We start from the raw sequence: 21,926 nt of genomic DNA on the forward strand, positions 1-21,926 counted from the left end.
AGATGCAGGCTGGAGTGAAAGGGAAGGTACTCCGGTGGATAGAGGAGTACCTAAACAACAGGAGACAACGAGTCTGTGTGAGGGGTGAGGTCTCAGATTGGCGAGACATTACAAGTGGAGTCCCGCAGGGGTCAGTCCTTGGACCTATACTGTTTCTGGTATATGTAAATGATCTCCCAGAGGGTATAGATTCGTTCCTCTCAATGTTTGCCGACGATGCAAAAATTATGAGGAGGATTGAAACAGAGGATGATAGTAGGAGGCTACAAGATGACCTGGATAGACTGAGTGAATGGTCCAACAAATGGCTGTTGAAGTTCAACCCGAGTAAATGCAAAGTAATGAAACTAGGCAGTGGAAACAGGAGGCCAGGCACAGGATACAGAATAGGAGATGAAGTACTTAATGAAACAGACAGAGAGAAAGATCTAGGAGTTGATATCACACCAAACCTGTCTCGTGAAGCCCACATAAAGAGAATAACGTCTGCGGCATATGCGAGGCTGGCTAACATCAGAACGGCGTTCAGGAACCTGTGTAAGGAATCATTCAGAATCTTGTACACCACATATGTAAGACCAATCCTGGAGTATGCGGCCCCAGCATGGAGCCCGTACCTTGTCAAGCACAAGACGAAGCTGGAAAAAGTCCAATGGTATGCTACTAAACTAGTCCCTGAACTAAGAGGCATGAGTTATGAGGAAAGGCTGCGGGAAATGCACCTTACGACACTGGAAGACAGAAGAGTAAGGGGGGACATGATCACAACCTACAAAATTCTCAGGGGAATCGACTGGGTAAACAAGGATGAACAATTCAACACTGGAGGGACGCGAACAAGGGGACACAGGTGGAAACTGAGTACTCAAATGAGCCACAGAGACGTTAGAAAGAACTTTTTCAGTGTCAGAGTAGTTAGTAAATGGAATGCATTAGGCAGTGATGTGGTGGAGGCTGACTCCATACACAGTTTCAAATGTAGATATGATAGAGCCCAGTAGGCTCAGGAATCTGTACACCAGTTGATTGACAGTTGAGAGGCGGGACCAAAGAGCCAAAGCTCAACCCCCGCAAGCACAATTAGGTGAGTACAATTAGGTGAGTACACACACAGGTGAACCTGTACACCTGTTGATTGATGGTTGAGAGGCGGGACCAAAGAGCCAGAGCTCAACCCCCGCAAGCTCAACTAGGTGAGTACAACTAGGTGAGTACACACACACACACACACACCCGTTGGGGATGGGGGGACCCCCACTTCTTCCTCCTTTTCCCCCCTCCCCCCCTATCTGCCCCAATACCCCCACCTACCCCTGAGTTTTCCCTGACTAATACAACCTCTCTCCCACTCTCACTATCTATGCTCATCCTCCCCTCTTCCCCCACCCTCTCTATCCTTCTTCCCCCAACTTCTCGACCTCTATCTGACTCTCAGCCTCACGCTACTTATCAATCCCCCCTATGCCTCTCAGACTCACCCTAGTTTTCAGACCCAGTATGCCTTTCCTACTCCAGACCTACCTACCCAGGCCTTACTTCCCCAGACCTTCCTACCTACCTTCCTAGATGCCCAGACCCCATTCGCCCCCTAAGCACCCCTCCAAACCCCATTCACCCACCATACATTCTCCGGATCCTCGCAGCCCCCTTTCAGCTCCCAGACACCTCCCAGATCCCCCCAGACCCCCCAGAGAAAGGGTGCATTCTGGTACCAGAGTTTCCAAGAAGAGTCTCAAGGTTTGGTACACCAATGCTGATGGGGTATGTAATAAAGCAGAAGAGATAAAATAAAGAGCGAGTGAGGCAGATCCTGACATAGTTGTAATAGTGGAAACTAAAATAAATGGCATGATCTCGGATGCAATCTTTCCAGAGGGATGATAAGAAAAAATAGGACACAGAGACAGGGAGGGGGAGGAGCACTTCTAATAAAGTGGAAATGGAAGTTTGAAGACCTGAGAAATCGGGTTACCAATGAGAGCACAAGCTTCATACATGGAACTCTGACAGCAGATGGGAGGAAGATTGTGATCTTGGTAATCTACAATCCCCCATCAAACAGTAGAAGACCCAGGCAGGAGTATGATGACAACAACAAGGCATGCATAGATGAACTGCAGAAGGCAGCAACATTTGTTCACAGAATGAGAGAGAAGCTGCTGGTCATGGGGGGGGGGGGGGAACCTAAATCAATGACAGATAAATTGGGAATCAAAGAATCCCCATGGAGGGGAAGAAACGTGAGGAGCAAAGTTAGTAGATGTTATAGACAGGAATTTCCTAACACAACATGTGAAGGAAGACACAAGGGAAAGAGGAGGAGATGCACCGAGCCTATTAGACCTGACTTTCACCCAGAACGTAGAAGACATCGAGAATTTGGAGCATGAAATACCTCTTGGGGCCAGTGACCATTGTGTCCTAGTCTTTGACTACATGATGGAATTCAAACTTCTGACCATGGGACAAGAGGTCTGGGAAAGGAGAGTTGACTACAGGAAAGGGGACTGCAGGAGGATAAGGGACTATCTGCGAGAAGTCCAGTGGGAGGAAGAAATTAGAGAAAAACAGTCCAAGATATGATGGACCTGGTCATACGGAAATGCCAGGAGGCCGAAGAGAGATTTATACCAACAGTAAAGGAAAAAATAAGAGGGAATATAATAACCCATGGTTTAATAGACAGTGTCAGGAAGCAAAAATGGCCAGCAGGCGGGAGTGGAGGAAGTACAGAAGACAAAGGACTGTTGGGAAACCCGACACCATTTGATAATATTACATACAATAGGCAGATAATATTGCTGCTGTGTTGTATACACAAGTTACCCATAGAAAATGTAGCTTGTAGTGGAATTTTCCGTCAATAGAAAACGGGATATCATTGCCACATAGTACTATAAATTCACCAGCTATTCTGTTGGGAATTATTCTTAAATACATTAGTCTTTGAACTTTTACCATCATAAAACATCTCATTTGAGTTAACTTAATTATCAGTATCAAAATAAAGTAAATGTGACCCTTCTATCACTTATTGACATTGGACAAGGAGAGCCAAGGCGTCAGTAGGGGAGAGGTCAGCCATTGTTTGTTAGACCAGAGTCGTGGAGCAAATTCAGCTCCTATGATTTCACTTGAACGAAGTGGTATGGAGATCGACATAAGTGTTCTGCCATCCTCAACACGCTGTCAACAACCACAAGGGAAGTGTCTTACCGAAACCCGTTTATCTAATCATTTCTGGCCAGTTAATGTTAGGTAGATATAGGGCGAACCCGTTAGAACACGAACGATCGACTCAACACAGGTAATTAAGCCTTGGTCCTTATCCTATATAATATACAGTGTTTTCTCTGATATAGCTGTCATATATTAGGATTTCTGCTTACAGCTAGTGCCCTTTGACAGGAACAAGAAGAGGAAGCAAGAATTAATCTTGGTACATCAGTTACTTGGGTGTTGGAAGCTAGCCTCTCACGAGGATAATTTGGTGTCTACATCCTAGTTATACCTGGTGGACTAAGCCTGCTATACAATAAGATAAGGAACCTCCTCAATTTTAATTTACTAATATATGTAGTTTAATACTGTAGTTTGATTGGCTGCATATATATAAATTTAATATACACACCCCTAATGTGTAAGGATCGATTTGTGAAAAATATTGCAGAAATACAGTCCACTTAACATCATACCAATTGCTATCGAAATATATAAATTAAATAAATATAAATCTCACAGGTCGGTTCCCACAAGGACAGAAGACAACAGGATCAGATGCAACAGAGCTAGGAACGATTACATTATCATAAGAAGAGCATCGGAAAGAAATTATGAGAACGATATTGCGACCAAAGCGAAAAAGCAACCTAAATTACTACACAACCATATATAAAGAAAAATGTCGGTAAACGACCAAGTGACAAGACTAAGGAAGACAGAGGGGGCATATACAGAAAGTGACAAGGAAATCTGCGAGGCACTTAATGCCAGTTTCCATGGAGTGTTCACAACCGAGCCTGAGCAGCTCCAATTGTTGGAAGAGATTACCCTAGATGAAAGATTATCAGATATGAAGGTGACAGCAGAGGAGGTAATGAAACAGTTGACAACACTGGATGCAACTAAAGCGGCTGGACCAGGCAAAGTATCACCGTGGATACTAAGAGAGGCAGCGCAGGCCCTCAGCGTGCCTATCTTTAATTAATCACTTTTGTCGGGAGAATTGCCCAATTGCTGGAAGAGGGCAAATGTTATATCGATTTTCAAGAAAGGCGATAGGGAGTAGGCATTTAACTATAGACCTGTATCATTGACAAGCATCCCCTGTAAAATACTTGAAACAATAATTAGGCTAAAACTGGTTGCACACCTGGAGAACATTAGGTTTGTGAACAAACATTAACATGGGTTCTGGAAAGGGAAATCTTGCCTAACGAACCTTTTGGAATTCTATGATAAAATAACGAGGATAAGACAGGACAGAGAAGGTCGGACAGACTGCATATTTCTGAACTGCCAGAAAGCCTTTGATACAGTACCACACATGAGACTGTTGTTCAAGCTCGAGAGGCAGGCGGGGTGAAAGGAAAGGTCCTAGCATGGATAAGGAACTACAAAACGGGAAGGAGTCAGAGAGTTACGGTAAGGGGTGAGAAGTCAGACTGGCGAACAATAACGAGTGGAGTACCTCAAGGATCGGTGCTGGGACCAATTCTATTTCTAATATATTTTAACGACATGTTTACAGGAGTAGAGTCCTACATGTCGATGTTCGCGGATGACGCAAAGTTGATGAGAAGAGTTGTGACAGATGAGGACTGTAGGATTCTCCAAGAGGACTTGAACAGGTTGCAGAGATGGTCAGAGAAATGGTTACTGGAGTTCAACACGAGCAAATGTAAAGTTATGGAAATGGGACTAGGTGATAGGAGACCAAAGGGACAGTACACAATGAAGGGGAACTGCCTACCTGTGACGACGCGAGAAAGAGACCTGGGCGTGGACGTAACACCTAATCTATCTCCTGAGGCACATATAAATAGGATAACGACAGCAGCGTACTCTACACTGGCAAATGTGAAGGCATCATTCAGAAACCAAAGTAAGGAGGCATTTAGGGCGCTTTACACTGCCTACGTGAGGCCAGTCTTAGAGTATGCCGCCTCATCACGGAGTCCCCGTCTGAAGAAACACATAAGGAACTGGAAAAGGTTCAGAAGTTTAGAACGAGACTCGTCCCAGCGTTACGAGGGATGGGGTATGAAGAGCGCCTGAAGGAACTGAGCCTTATGACACTAGAAAAGAGAAGGGAGAGGGGGGATATAATAGGAACGTATAAAATACTCGGGAATTGATAGAGTGGACATAGACGAAATGTTCACATGGAATAGTAACAGAATGAGGGGACATGGGTGGAAGCTGGAAACTTAGATGAGTCACAGAGATGTTAGGAAGTTTTTTTTATTGTGAGAGTATTGGAAAAAATGGAATGCACTGAAGGAGCAGTTTGTGGAAGCAAATTCTATCCATAATTTTAAAACTAGTTATGATAGTTAAATAGGACCGGAGTCAGTCTCAGTTCCTTCAGGCGCTCTTCATACCCCATCCCTCGTAACGTTGGGATGAGTCTCGTTGCAAACTTCGGAACCTTTTCCAGTTTCCTTATGTGTTTCTTCAGATGGGAACTCTATGATGAGGCGGCATACTCTAAGACTGGTCTCACGTAGGTAGTGTATAGTGCTCTAAATGCCTCCCTTCATTTAGAAGGGAAGTCCTTCCTAAATGCCTCCCTCCCCTTTCCGCCCTAAATGTGTGTGTGTGTGTGTGTGTGTGTGTGTGTGTGTGTGTGTGTGTGTGTGTGTGTGTGTGTGTGTGTGTGTGTGTGTGTGTGTGTGTGTGTGTGTGTGTGTACTCACCTAGTTGTGTTTGCGGGGGTTGAGCTCTGGCTCTTTGGTCCCGCCTCTCAACCGTCAATCAACAGGTGTACAGATTCCTGAGCCTATCGGGCTCTGTCATATCTACATTTGAAACTGTGTATGGAGTCAGCCTCCACCACATCACCCCCTAATGCATTCCATTTGTCAACCACTCTGACACTAAAAAAGTTCTTTCTAATATCTCTGTGGCTCATTTGGGCACTCAGTTTCCACCTGTGTCCCCTTGTGCGTGTTCCCCTTGTGTTAAATAGACTGTCTTTATCTACCCTATCAATTCCCTTCAGAATCTTGAATGTGGTGATCATGTCCCCCCTAACTCTTCTGTCTTCCAGCGAAGTGAGGTTTAATTCCCGTAGTCTCTCCTCGTAGCTCATACCTCTCAGCTCGGGTACTAGTCTGGTGGCAAACCTTTGAACCTTTTCCAGTTTAGTCTTATCCTTGACTAGATATGGACTCCATGCTGGGGCTGCATACTCCAGGATTGGCCTGACATATGTGGTATACAAAGTTCTGAATGATTCTTTACACAAGTTTCTGAATGCCGTTCGTATGCTGGCCAGCCTGGCATATGCCGCTGATGTTATCCGCTTGATATGTGCTGCAGGAGACAGGTCTGGCGTGATATCAACCCCCAAGTCTTTTTCCTTCTCTGACTCCTGAAGAATTTCCTCTCCCATATGATACCTTGCATCTGGCCTCCTGCTCCCTACACCTATCTTCATTATATTACATTTGGTTGGGTTAAACTCTAACAACCATTTGTTCGACCATTCCTTCAGCTTGTCTAGGTCTTCTTGAAGCCTCAAACAGTCCTCTTCTGTTTTAATCCTTCTCATAATTTTAGCATCGTCCACAAACATTGAGAGAAATGAATCGATACCCTCCGGGAGATCATTTACATATATTAGAAACAAGATAGGACCGAGTACAGAGCCCTGTGGGACTCCACTGGTGACTTCACGCCAATTGGAGATCTCACCCCTCACCGTAACTCTCTGCTTCCTATTGCTTAGATACTCCCTTATCCACTGGAGCACCTTACCAGCTACACCTGCCTGTCTCTCCAGCTTATGTACCAGCCTCTTATGCGGTACTGTGTCAAAGGCTTTCCGACAATCCAAGAAAATGCAGTCCGCCCAGCCCTCTCTTTCTTGCTTAATCTGTGTCACCTGATCGTAGAATTCTATCAAGCCTGTAAGGCAAGATTTACCCTCCCTGAACCCATGTTGGCGATTTGTCACGAAGTCCCTTCTCTCCAGATGTGTTACCAAGTTTTTTCTCACGATCTTCTCCATCACCTTGCATGGTATACAAGTCAAGGAAACTGGCCTGTAGTTCAGTGCCTCTTGTCTGTCGCCCTTTTTGTATATTGGGACCACATTCGCCGTCTTCCATATTTCTGGTAGGTCTCCCGTCTCTAGTGACTTACTATACACTATGGAGAGTGGCAAGCAAAGTGCCTCTGCACACTCTTTCAGTACCCATGGTGAGATCCCATCTGGACCAACAGCCTTTCTAACATCCAGATCCAGCAGGTGTCTCTTGACCTCCTCTCTCGTAATTTCGAACTCCTCCAAGGCCGCCTGGTTTACCTCCCTTTCTCCTAGCACAGTGACCTCACCCTGTTCTATTGTGAAGACCTCCTGGAACCTCTTGTTGAGTTCCTCACACACCTCTCTGTCATTCTCTGTATACCTGTCCTCGCCTGTTCGAAGTTTCAATACCTGTTCTTTCACTGTTGTTTTCCTTCTGATGTGACTGTGGAGTAGCTTTGGTTCGGTCTTGGCTTTGTTTGCTATATCATTTTCAAAATTTTTCTCTGCTTCTCTTCTCACCCTGACGTACTCATTCCTGGTTCTCTGGTATCTCTCTCTGCTTTCTGGTGTTCTGTTATTCCGGAAGTTCCTCCACGCCTTTTTGTTCAGTTTCTTCGCTTCCATACATGCCCTATTATACCATGGATTCTTCTGTTGCTTCTAGGATTTTTCCCTTTGGGCCGGGATGAACCTGTTTTCTGCCTCCTGGCACTTTTGGGAAACATAGTCCATCATACCCTGTACAGACTTGTCTCTGAGGTCTGTGTCCCAAGGTATTTCACTTAGGAAACTTCTCATCTGTTCATAATTCCCCTTTCGGTATGCCAGCCTTTTGATTCCTAGTTCTTTTTGGGGGGAGATAAGTCCTAGCTCTACCAGGTACTCAAAGTTCAATACACTGTGGTCACTCATTCCCAAGGGTGCTTCCATTTTAACTTCCCTTATATCCCATTCATTTAGGGTAAATATCAAATCAAGCATTGCTGGTTCATCTTCTCCTCTCATTCTTGTTGGTTCTTTGGTGTGCTGGCTTAGAAAGTTTCTTGTTGCCACGTCCAGCAGCTTAGCTCTCCATGTTTCTGGTCCTCCATGCGGGTCACTGTTCTTCCAATCTATCTTCCCATGGTTGAAGTCTCCCATAATTAGTAGTCCAGATCCATTCCTGCTAGCAACAGAAGCTGCTCTTTCTATTATGTTAATGGTGGCCATGTTGTTTCTATCATATTCCTGTCTAGGTCTTCTGTCATTTGGTGGTGGATTATATATGACTACGACTATAATTTTTGAATATATGACTACGACTATAATGTGTGTGTGTGTGTGTGTGTGTGTGTGTGTACTCACCTATATGTACTCACCTATATGTGCTTGCAGGATCGAGCATTGACTCTTGGATCCCGCCTTTCGAGCATCGGTTGTTTACAGCAATGACTCCTGTCCCATTTCCCTATCATACCTGGTTTTAAAATTATGAATAGTATTTGCTTCCACAACCTGTTCCTGAAGTGCATTCCATTTCCCCACTACTCTCACGCTAAAAGAAAACTTCCTTACATCTCTGTGACTCATCTGAGTTTCAAGCTTCCATCCATGTCCTCTCGTTCTGTTACTATTCCGTGTGAACATTTCGTCTATGTCCACTCTGTCAATTCCTCTGAGTATCTTATACGTTCCTATCATGTCCCCCCTCTCCCTTCTTCTTTCTAGTGTCGTAAGGCACAGTTCCCTCAGGCGCTCTTCATACCCCATCCCTCGTAGCTCTGGGACGAGTCTCGTTGCAAACCTCTGAACCTTTTCCAGTTTCATTATATGCTTCTTCAGATGGGGACTCCATGATGAGGCGGCATACTCTAAGACTGGCCTTACGTAGGCAGTGTAAAGCGCCCTAAATGCCTCCTTACTTAGGTTTCTGAATGATGTTCTAACTTTTGCCAGTGTAGAGTACGCTGCTGTCGTTATCCTATTAATATGTGCCTCAGGAGATAGATTAGGTGTTACGTCCACCCCCAGGTCTCTTTCACGCGTCGTTACAGGTAGGCTGTTCCCCTTCATTGTGTACTGTCCCTTTGGTCTCCTATCTCCTAGTCCCATTTCCATAACTTTACATTTGCTCGTGTTGAATTCTAGTAGCCATTTCTCTGACCATCTCTGCAATCTGTTCAGGTCCTCTTGGAGGATCCTGCAATCCTCATCTGTCACAACTCTTCTCATCAACTTTGCATCATCCGCAAACATCGACATGTAGGACTCTACGCCTGTAAACATGTCGTTAACATACACAAGAAATAGAATTGGTCCCAGCACCGATCCTTGTGGTACTCCACTTGTTACTGTTCGCCAGTCCGACTTCTCGCCCCTTACCGTAACTCTTTGGCTCCTTCCTGTTAGGTAGTTCCTTATCCATTCTAGGACCTTTCCCCCCACCCCCGCCTGCCTCTCGTGTGTGTGTGTGTGTGTGTGTGTGTGTGTGTGTGTGTGTGTGTGTGTGTGTGTGTGTGTACTCACCTAATTGTGCTTGAGGGGGTTGAGCTCTGGCTCTTTGGTCTCGCCTCTCAACCGTCAATCAACAAGTGGGGTGTGTGTGTGTGTGTATGTACTCACCTAATTGTACTTACCTAATTGTGCTTGCGGGGGTTGAGCTTTGGCTCTTTGGTCCCGCCTCTCAACTGTCAATCAACTGGTGTACAGATTCCTGAGCCTACTGGGCTTTATCATATCTACATTTGAAACTGTGTATGGAGTCAGCCTCCACCACATCACTGCCTAAAGCATTCCATTTATTAACTACTCTGACACTGAAAAAATTCTTTCTAACGTCTCTGTGGCTCATCTGGGTACTAAGTTTCCACTTGTGCCCCCTTGTTCGTGTCCCACCCGTGCTGAAGAGTTTGTCTTTGTCCTCTCTGTCAATTACCCTGTCAATTACCCTGAGAATTTTGTAGGTTGTTATCATGTCTCCCCTTACTCTTCTGTTTTCCAGGGATGTGAGTTTCAGCTCCTTTAGCCTTTCCTCGTAGCTCATTCCTCTCAGTCCCGGGACGAACCACCCTGTCCACCCTGTCAATGTGTGTCATCCTGTCAATGTGTCAATGTGTGTAGGGATGTGTAGGTAACGTGTGTAGGAGGGGGGGTTGTGTAGGGGGGTGTGATGGGGGTCGTGTAGGGGGTGTAGCTGAGAGTACAAAAGAGGAATAGGGGGACACGCTCCACATACGTCGAGAGACTGCTCATTCGGGCCATCCTGCCTCAATTACTCTCTCGCCCCCCCTCCTCCCATTCCCCTCCACTTGTCCTCTCCCCGTTCTCCTCCCCCTCCCTTTCCCCCTCAGCCCCAGCCCCCCACTCCACCCCTGTGGTCGGGGTAGCGTGTGGCGGCGTGTGGCAACTGTGGTGTAGTAGGCGCCGTCCTGTCATTCATGTCAACTCTTGCCGGCATGAATGAACCTATGAATGGCTGTGGCGGCTGCCTTTATTTCCCGGGCATGAGGAGGAGACCAGGCCAGGCCTCAGAGGGCTTTACTACGGCTCTTCACAAGTATCCCGTCCTCTGCGCCTTTTCTTGTAAATAAGTTCCTATTTGCAGTAAAACTACTTAATGCTGATATATATTTTGGGTTTTTTAATTACGTGGGCGAGGAAACATGGCAGTACAGCAGGGGGAGCGGCGTGACGTCACGGCCAGAGTATGATGGATGCAAGTGGCCTTTAATGACGTCACTAGCATGGGTAAACACCACCAGGGACGGGTAGCGTGGGCGGGGCCGTACTCGGGGAGGATTACACCATATGTTTAATGTTGTGGGTGGTGATCCACGCCGGGGGTGGTGACCCACGCCGGGGGTGGTGACCCACGCCGGGGGTGGTGACCCACGCCGGGGGTGGTGATCCACGCCGGGGGTGGTGATCCACGCCGGGGGTGGTGATCCACGCCGGGGGTGGTGATCCACGCCGGGGGTGGTGATCCACGCCGGGGGTGGTGATCCACGCCGGGGTGGTGATCCACGCCGGGGGTGGTGACCCACGCCGGGGGTGGTGACCCACGCCGGGGGTGGTGATCCACGCCGGGGGTGGTGACCCACGCCGGGGTGGTGATCCACGCCGGGGGTGGTGACCCACGCCAGGGGTGGTGATCCACGCCGGGGGTGGTGACCCACGCCGGGGTGGTGATCCACGCCGGGGGTGGTGACCCACGCCGGGGGTGGTGATCCACGCCGGGGGTGGTGACCCACGCCGGGGGTGGTGATCCACGCCGGGGGTGGTGATCCACGCCGGGGGTGGTGATCCACGCCTGGGTGGTGATCCACGCCTGGGGTGGTGATCCACGCCGGGGGTGGTGACCCACGCCGGGGGTGGTGATCCACGCCGGGGGTGGTGACCCACGCCGGGGGTGGTGATCCACGCCGGGGGTGGTGACCCACGCCGGGGGTGGTGATCCACGCCGGGGGTGGTGATCCACGCCGGGGGTGGTGATCCACGCCTGGGTGGTGATCCACGCCTGGGGTGGTGATCCACGCCGGGGGTGGTGACCCACGCCGGGGGTGGTGATCCACGCCGGGGGTGGTGACCCACGCCGGGGGTGGTGATCCACGCCTGGGTGGTGATCCACGCCGGGGGTGGTGACCCACGCCGGGGGTGGTGATCCACGCCTGGGGTGGTGATCCACGCCGGGGGTGGTGACCCACGCCGGGGTGGTGATCCACGCCGGGGGTGGTGACCCACGCCGGGGGTGGTGATCCACGCCGGGGGTGGTGACCCACGCCGGGGTGGTGATCCACGCCGGGGGTGGTGACCCACGCCGGGGGTGGTGATCCACGCCGGGGGTGGTGACCCACGCCGGGGGTGGTGATCCACGCCGGGGGTGGTGATCCACGCCGGGGGTGGTGATCCACGCCTGGGTGGTGATCCACGCCTGGGGTGGTGATCCACGCCGGGGGTGGTGACCCACGCCGGGGGTGGTGATCCACGCCGGGGGTGGTGACCCACGCCGGGGGTGGTGATCCACGCCTGGGTGGTGATCCACGCCGGGGGTGGTGACCCACGCCGGGGGTGGTGATCCACGCCGGGGGTGGTGATCCACGCCTGGGGTGGTGATCCACGCCGGGGGTGGTGACCCACGCCGGGGGTGGTGATCCACGCCGGGGGTGGTGATCCACGCCGGGGGTGGTGATCCACGCCGGGGGTGGTGACCCACGCCGGGGGTGGTGATCCACGCCTGGGTGGTGATCCACGCCGGGGGTGGTGACCCACGCCGGGGGTGGTGATCCACGCCGGGGGTGGTGATCCACGCCTGGGGAGGTGATCCACGCCGGGGGTGGTGACCCACGCCGGGGGTGGTGATCCACGCCGGGGGTGGTGATCCACGCCGGGGGTGGTGATCCACGCCGGGGGTGGTGATCCACGCCTGGGGTGGTGATCCACGCCGGGGGTGGTGATCCACGCCGGGGGTGGTGATCCACGCCGGGGGTGGTGATCCACGCCGGGGGTTGGTGATCCACGCCGGGGTTGGTGATCCACGCCGGGGGTGGTGATCCACGCCTGGGGTGGTGATCCATGCCGGGGGTGGTGATCCACGCCTGGGGTGGTGATCCACGCCGGGGGTGGTGACCCACGCCGGGGGTGGTGATCCATGCCGGGGGTGGTGATCCACGCCGGGGGTGGTGATCCACGCCTGGGGTGGTGACCCACGCCGGGATGGTGATCCACGCCGGGTTGGTGATCCACGCCTGGGTGGTGATCCACGCCGGGGGTGGTGATCCACGCCGGGGGTGGTGATCCACGCCGGGGTGGTGATCCACGCCGGGGTGGTGATCCACGCCTGGGTGGTGATCCACGCCGGGGTGGTGATCCACGCCGGGGGTGGTGATCCACGCCTGAGTGGTGATCCACGCCGGGGTGGTTATCCACGCCTGGGTGGTGATCCACGCCGGGGGTGGTGATCCACGCCGGGGGTGGTGATCCACGCCTGGGTGGTGATCCACGCCGGGGGTGGTGATCCACGCCGGGGGTGGTGATCCACGCCGGGGGTGGTGATCCACGCCGGGGGTGGTGACCCACGCCGGGGGTGGTGATCCACGCCGGGGTGGTGATCCACGCCGGGTTGGTTATCCACGCCTGGGTGGTGACCCACGCCGGGGGTGGTGATCCACGCCGGGTTGGTTATCCACGCCTGGGTGGTGATCGACGCCGGGGGTGGTGATCCACGCCGGGGGTGGTGACCCACGCCGGGGGTGGTGATCCACGCCGGGGGTGGTGATCCACGCCGGGGGTGGTGATCCACGCCGGGGGTGGTGATCCATGCCTGGGTGGTGATCCACGCCGGGGTGGTGACCCACGCCGGGGTGGTGATCCACGCCGGGGTGGTGATCCACGCCGGGTTGGTGATCCACGCCTGGGTGGTGATCCACGCCGGGGGCGGTGATCCACGCCGGGGTGGTGTCCCACGCCTGGGTGGTGATCCACGCCGGGGGTGGTGATCCACGCCGGGGGTGGTGATCGACGCCGGGGGTGGTGATCCACGCCGGGGGTGGTGATCCACGCCGGGTTGGTTATCCACGCCTGGGTGGTGATCCACGCCGGGGGTGGTGATCCACGCCTGAGTGGTGATCCACGCCGGGGGTGGTGATCCACGCCGGGGTGGTGACCCACGCCTGGGTGGTGATCCACGCCGGGGGTGGTGATCCACGCCGGGGGTGGTGATCCACGCCGGGGTGGTGATCCACGCCGGGGGTGGTGATCCACGCCGGGGGTGGTGATCCACGCCGGGGTGGTGACCCACGCCGGGGGTGGTGATCCACGCCGGGGGTGGTGACCCACGCCGGGGGTTGTGATCCACGCCGGGGTGGTGACCCACGCCGGGGTGGTGACCCACGCCGGGGTGGTGACCCACGCCGGGGTGGTGACCCACGCCTGGGTGGTGATCCACGCCTGGGTGGTGATCCAAGTGGTTCATTACTCGCTGTGTGTAGACCCGCCTCCAGCCTCCAGGTGTGAAGGGGGGGGGGGGCGTTCCCCCTCAGTGTCTACGGGGAACCACCTCATGAAACACATAACCACTGCAGAGGTCCATAAAAAAATTATGGGTTTCAAGAACAATGTGCCGGGCAACAGCAAGATAAATAAGATGGTATTATCCAACCTACCAGTGATTGTACTCCATCAATACACATGTATAGTAAATGCAGCTCTTGCATCTGGACTATTCCCCACATACTTCAAGAATGCCACAATAAGATTAAGCCCCAAGCCAGGTAAACCCCCAACCCAAACTGAAAACTACAGGCCAATTTCCCTCCTCGAAGTACCAGGTAAAATATTCGAAAAAATAATTAATCTGACACTCGTGAAGTACATGGAAGAGGAAGGGAAGTATAACACCAGGCAGCATGGGTTTAGACACCGCAGAGGGGCCCATACAGCTATAGTCCTGATCTACCAGCATATAGCCAACGCAGTGTCGAAAAAAGATCAGTGTAATATACAGCTTAGAGACGTTTCGAAAGCCTTCGACAAAGTGTGGCACACAGGCCTAAAATATAAGATATCTGAACTAGGGCTTCCTGAGAGATTTACTGCTACTCTCTATGCAGCTTTATAGACAACAGAACTGCTAGGCTTAATATCAGCAGCTACTTGGGTGACGTCATAGAACTGAAAAGTGGAGTACTACAAGGAAGCTGCCTCTCCCCCACTCTATTCAACATATATACAGCTGACCTACCCCAACCCCAACATGGAGAACACATCACATATGCTGACGATGTCACCTAAATAATATGCCAACCGGGACCATCAAAGCCGCTACTAGCCGACAAGACCAAGGCAGCAATTGAACTCATAAACAACTTTGAGAAGCAATGGAAAATCAGCACCAACAAACAAAAGTTTCAGATAATACACATTGCGAAAAGAAACCCGGACCCCCATTATCCTTGACAACCATCCGATCCAATATGCGGAGGTAGGCAGAATACTGGGACTCATGATAAATAGAACAGGGATACAAACTCATGTAAGGGACCGACTAAACAAAGCCAAAGCAGCCTTAGGAAAACTGAGGAGATTCAGAAGCCTCAGTACAAACATTCAGATCCACCTATAAAAGGCTCTAGTTCAGCCGCATCTAGAGTACCGCCCCCCCCCCCGCGCCAGTACCAATACACACCTTAAAGAAAACTAACATACAGAAACTGCAAGCAGTGCAAAATAAGGCGCTAAGGAGAGCAGCAAAACACCGTCCACCATATGATCAGACTAAACATCAGACTACAGCACCAAGCCATCAGGGTGTGGAACACCATCGAAATGTTAGAGGACCCAATGTTAGAAAGATTGCTCCAAGATGAGACGCCCCGCTCCCACAGCTGGTGGCCCAAGATGAGATGTCCTGCTCCCACAGCTGGTGGCCCAAGATGAGACGCCCCGCTCCCACAGCTGGTGGCCCAAGATGAGACGCCCCGCTCCCACAGCTGGTGGCCCAAGATGAGACGCCCCGCTCCCACAGCTGGTGGCCCAAGATGAGACGCCCCGCTCCCACAGCTGGTGGCCCAAAATCCGCGATTTACTAGATGCAAACCCCCTGTGGGAACCGACCTGTGAGATTTATATTTATTTAATTTGTATGAATTTATATAGAATTTATATTTACGTTAATTTATATATTTCGATAGCAATTTGTATGATGTTAAGTGGACTGTATTTCTGCAATCTCACAAATCGATCCTCTACACATTAGGGGGGCGGGGGGTTATATTGAATGTATATATGTGCAGCCAATCAAACTACAGTATTAAACTACATATATTAGTATACATTGAAGAGGTTCCTTATCTTATTATACAGCAGGCTTAGTTCACCAGATATAACTAGGATGTAGACACCAAATTTCCTCGTGTGAAGCAGCTCCGCCGTCTTTGACTGGCTTTGTATAAATCACACTGCACTAGTATATTTAATGAATCCACTGGTTAACTGGTTCATCCGGTACTAAGATGACCAAATAATCTGTCATCCGACTCGAAGATGACCAATAATGTGGGTTCAAGGTACCAAATAATCCGGTTCGAAGGACCAAATAATATGGGAACCGACCTGTGAGATTTATATTTAATTTAATTTATATGAAATTTATATTTGTTAATTTATATATTTTGATAGCAATTGGTAGGATGTTAAGTAGACTGTATTTCTGCAATAATCTCACAAATCGATCCACTACACATTAAGGGGGGGGGGTTATATTGAATTTATATATGTGCAGCCAATCAAACTACAGTATTAAACTACTTATATTAGTATACATTGAAGAGGTTCCTTATCTTATTATACAGCAGGCTTGGTTCACCAGATATAACTAGGATGTAGACACCAAATTATCCTCTGTGAGGCAGCATCCATCACCCTGGTAACTGATACACAAACTTGCTTCCTCTTCTTGACCTGTCAAAAGAGCGCTAGCTAAAAGCCAGAATCCTAATATAAGACAGCTATATCAGAGAAAACACTGTACAATGAATTATAAAGACCAAGGCTTAATTACCTTTTATTAAGAGGCTGTTCGCATTCTAACTGGTTTGCCCTATCTACTGACATTAATGGCCAAAAATGATTAGATAAATGGGTTTCGGCAGAACACTTTCCTTGTATTTGTTGACAGAGTGTTGATGATGGAAGACCTTTGGTTTCCGTAACACTTCGTCCAAGAGAAATTAACAGGAGCCGTTTGCTCCCGTGCGCCTCAGGTCTTAAACAACAATGGCTGACCACTCCCTCCTCACTACTCTACTGGCCTACATTGTCCAGATATCAGAAAGTGATAGAAGGGTCACATTTACTTTATTTTAATATTGATAATTAAGTTAATTTATATGAGATGTTTTTATGATGGTAAAGTCCAAAGACTAATGTATTTAAGAATAATTCCCAGCAGAATAGCTGGTGAATTTATAATAGTATGTGGCAATGATATCCCGTTTTCTATAGACGGAAAATTCCACTTTCTATGGGTAACTTGTGAATACAATGCAGCAATATTATCTGCCTGTATGTAATATTATTAAATGGTGTCGGATTTTCCGACACCCCCCCCCCCCGCCACAGTACATAATTCCCAGATGAAATACTGACCAGACATCCTTCCTCCAATAATTAAAAAAATTGAGTATGTATGTATTTATGTATGTGTATATGTGTATAGTTGTGTATATGCATAAGTATATAGGCATATATAGAAATGTGTATGTATGAATAACTCAATAAATAATAATAATAAAGAGCCTTAAACAGAACAACATGTGTGGAAGCATAGGAGTGTGTATATATGATTGCTACACAGTATTCATCTATAGACATCCATATATGGTGAAACACATGCAAAGAACCTCACACACACTCACAGCTCCCTGACAAGAGGGAGCCAGCTTAGCTTAGCTGCCAACACCCACACATCGTGTCAGCAAGGCGGACAGCCCGCCTGCTTTCATACCTCTCACTGTATTTCCCACTTCTATACTTCCCTTCATCTATGCCTCTCTGATGGTGTGGGTGGTGATGGGGATGGTGGTGAGGGTGATGGTGTGGGTGGTGGTGTGTGTGGTGGTGTGGGTGGTGGTGGTGTGGGTGGTGGTGTGGGTGATGGTGTGGGTGATGGTGTGGGTGGTGGTGAGGGTGGTGGTGTGGGTGGTGGTGGTGAGGGTGATGGTGTGGGTGGTGGTGAGGGTGGTGGTGTGGGTGGTGGTGGTGTGGGTGATGGTGTGGGTGGTGGTGTGGGTGGTGGTGTGGGCGGTGGTGTGGGTGGTGGTGAGGGTGATGGTGTGGGTGGTGGTGTGGGTGGTGGTGGTGTGGGTGATGGTGTGGGTGGTGGTGTGGGTGATGGTGTGGGTGGTGGTGTGGGTGGTGGTGTGGGTGATGGTGTGGGTGATGGTGTGGGTGGTGGTGGTGTGGGTGATGGTGTGGGTGGTGGTGTGGGTGTTGGTGTGGTACAGGGTGGTGGAACATGTAATGTTCCAGTAGGGGGTGCAGATAGAACACCTCATTCTACCACCAACCATACACCATCTGCTGGCGTCTGCCCACCACTAAGACTATGGTCTTTTCCTTGTTCACTTATGCGCCTTCGCTTAACTAGAAGTGTGGTCCAGTAACCCAACAGGTCTATGCTTAAGGGGGTCACCACACAATAGTCACCAGCGTCCAATTTCCTTAATCTGTCAATATCGTGTTAGCCGAGTATGTGAGGTACGTTCCCAGTTCTCCCCAACACAGCATATCTCTGTGTCCCCAGGTACCCATCTCCCTCTCATCACTGTACCATCCGCACCACTTCTCATCGTCGTCGTCGATTGACACCAAATCAAATTCAAGTCCATCGTACCCTAACTCTCATGAGGTCCGTCACACTTGCCGGTGTGACGTTAGGGTTTGTATGGCTCTCTCTCTCCATCTTGTCATTCTCGGTACCTGCTCTCTCCTCGGTCGCTTCCATCACCGTAGTGGACACTCTCGGTCCTTCCTGACCTGCGACTCAGGTCAGGAAGACCCTCCCTCCCTGCCGTCCCTACTTTGGGACGGTAGGAAGGGAGTGAGGGGAGGGAGAAGGACGTGAGCGGGGTGGTGACTAGATTCCTGGTCGCCAGTTCCCGAGCGCGGATAAGCGTGTAGCGAGAATTTGCGGGGTGTATTTCTCCAGCTTAATGACTTCTTGATGCCCTGGGAGCCCCTCCATCAGCATCATGTTACCACATTCGAGCACAGAGGGCATGAATCCTAGTGATTCGACAACCCTTTAACATTGAAGCTGTCTCAGCTCCTCCTCCTCCTCTTTCCTTGAGGTAATCTTTCTCTTCTTCCTTGAGGTTCTCTCTCCTCTCTCTGTACTTGCTCTTCCCTCTCAGGTTTCGTCTCCCTGAGAGCCACCAGGAGCCAGTACCTCGGGACATGTCTCACGGACCGGTGTGGTGAGACATGTCTCACGGACCGGTGTGGTGAGACATGTCTCACGGACCGGTGTGGTGAGACATGTCTCACGGACCGGTGTGGTGAGACATGTCTCACGGACCGGTGTGGTGAGACATGTCTCACGGACCGGTGTGGTGAGACATGTCTCACGGACCGGTGTGGTGAGACATGTCTCACGGACCGGTGTGGTGAGACATGTCTTACCTCTCATTGAGAAGGACGCTGCCTCTCCATCTCTCAACCCTCGCAATTCTGCTTTGTGATGCAGTCATCAATTAAGCTCAAGACTATCATCAACCTCACTGCTATCTTTATGATTGTCATCATGACCCATCATCAACATGACCCATCATCATGACCCATCATCAACATGACCCATCATCATGACCCATCATCAACATGACCCCATCATCAACATAACCCATCATCAACATGACCCCATCATCAACATGACCCATCATCAACATGACCCATCATCATGACCCATCATCAACATGACCCCATCATCAACATAACCCATCATCAACATGACCCCATCATCAACATGACCCATCATCAACATGACCCATCATCAACATGACCCATCATCAACATGACCCATCATCAACATGACCCCATCATCAACATAACCCATCATCAACATGACCCATCATCAACATGACCCATCATCAACATAACCCATCATCAACATGACCCATCATCAACATGACCCCATCATCAACATGACCCCATCATCAACATGACCCATCATCAACATGACCCATCATCAACATGACCCATCATCAACATGACCCATCATCAACATGACCCATCATCAACATGACCCCATCATCAACATGACCCATCATCAACATGGCCCATCATCAACATGACCCATCATCAACACTACCATCATCAACATGACCCATCATCAACATGACCCCATCATCAACATGACTCCATCATCAACATGGCCCATAATCAACATGACCCATCATCAACATGACCCATCATCAACATGACCCATCATCAACATGACCCATCATCAACATGACCCCATTATCAACATGACCCATCATCAACATGACCCCATTATCAACATGACCCATCATCAACATGACCCCATCATCAACATGACCCATCATCAACATGACCCATCATCAACATGACCCATCATCAACATGACCCATCATCAACATGACCCCATTATCAACATGACCCATCATCAACATGACCCCATTATCAACATGACCCATCATCAACATGACCCCATCATCAACATGACTCCATCATCAACATGGCCCATAATCAACATGACCCATCATCAACATGACCCATCATCAACATGACCCATCATCAACACTACCCATCATCAACATGACTCCATCATCAACATGACCCATCAACAACATGACCCATCATCAACATGACCCATCATCAACATGACCCATCATCAACATGACCCATCATCAACATGACCCCATCATCAACATAACCCATCATCAACATGACCCCATCATCAACATGACTCCATCATCAACATCGCCCATCATCAACATGACCCATCATCAACATGACCCCATTATCAACATTACCCATCATCAACATGACCCCATTATCAACATGACCCCATCATCAACATGACCCCATCATCAACATGACCCATCATCAACATGACCCCATCATCAACATGACCCATCATCAACATGACCCCATCATCAACATGACCCATCATCAACATGACCCCATCATCAACATGACCCATCATCAACATGACCCCATTATCAACATGGCCCATCATCAACATGGCCCATCATCAACATGATCCATCATCAACATGGCCCATCATCAACATGACCCATTATCAACATGGCCCATCATCAACATGACCCCATCATCAACATGACCCATCATCAACATAACCCATCATCAACATGACCCATCATCAACATGACCCCATCATCAACATGACCCCATCATCAACATGACCCATCATCAACATGACCCATCATCAACATGACCCATCATCAACATGACCCATCATCAACATGACCCATCATCAACATGACCCCATCATCAACATGACCCATCATCAACATGGCCCATCATCAACATGACCCATCATCAACACTACCATCATCAACATGACCCATCATCAACATGACCCCATCATCAACATGACTCCATCATCAACATGGCCCATAATCAACATGACCCATCATCAACATGACCCATCATCAACATGACCCATCATCAACATGACCCATCATCAACATGACCCCATTATCAACATGACCCATCATCAACATGACCCCATTATCAACATGACCCATCATCAACATGACCCCATCATCAACATGACCCATCATCAACATGACCCATCATCAACATGACCCATCATCAACATGACCCCATTATCAACATGACCCATCATCAACATGACCCCATTATCAACATGACCCATCATCAACATGACCCCATCATCAACATGACTCCATCATCAACATGGCCCATAATCAACATGACCCATCATCAACATGACCCATCATCAACATGACCCATCATCAACATGACCCATCATAAACACTACCCATCATCAACATGACTCCATCATCAACATGACCCATCATCAACATGACCCATCATCAACATGACCCATCATCAACATGACCCATCATCAACATGACCCATCATCAACATGACCCCATCATCAACATAACCCATCATCAACATGACCCCA

General features: G+C 49.6%; 2 protein-coding genes across 2 annotated transcripts; both read right to left on the bottom strand.

Annotated features, from left to right (window-relative positions):
- Positions 1–10,878: 10,878 nt before the first annotated feature.
- LOC138367440 (uncharacterized) lies at positions 10,879–12,807 on the bottom strand. The gene has a single exon (XM_069329095.1). It carries the CDS (start codon positions 12,805–12,807, stop codon positions 10,879–10,881), a length of 1,929 nt encoding a protein of 642 aa, XP_069185196.1.
- A 344-nt stretch (positions 12,808–13,151) lies between these two features.
- On the bottom strand, positions 13,152–14,204 carry LOC138367441 (uncharacterized). The gene has a single exon (XM_069329096.1). It carries the CDS (start codon positions 14,202–14,204, stop codon positions 13,152–13,154), a length of 1,053 nt encoding a protein of 350 aa, XP_069185197.1.
- Between the last annotated feature and the right edge of the window lie 7,722 nt (positions 14,205–21,926).

This window comes from Procambarus clarkii, chromosome 22 (assembly GCF_040958095.1).
Source record: "Procambarus clarkii isolate CNS0578487 chromosome 22, FALCON_Pclarkii_2.0, whole genome shotgun sequence".
Taxonomy (NCBI): domain Eukaryota; kingdom Metazoa; phylum Arthropoda; class Malacostraca; order Decapoda; family Cambaridae; genus Procambarus; species Procambarus clarkii.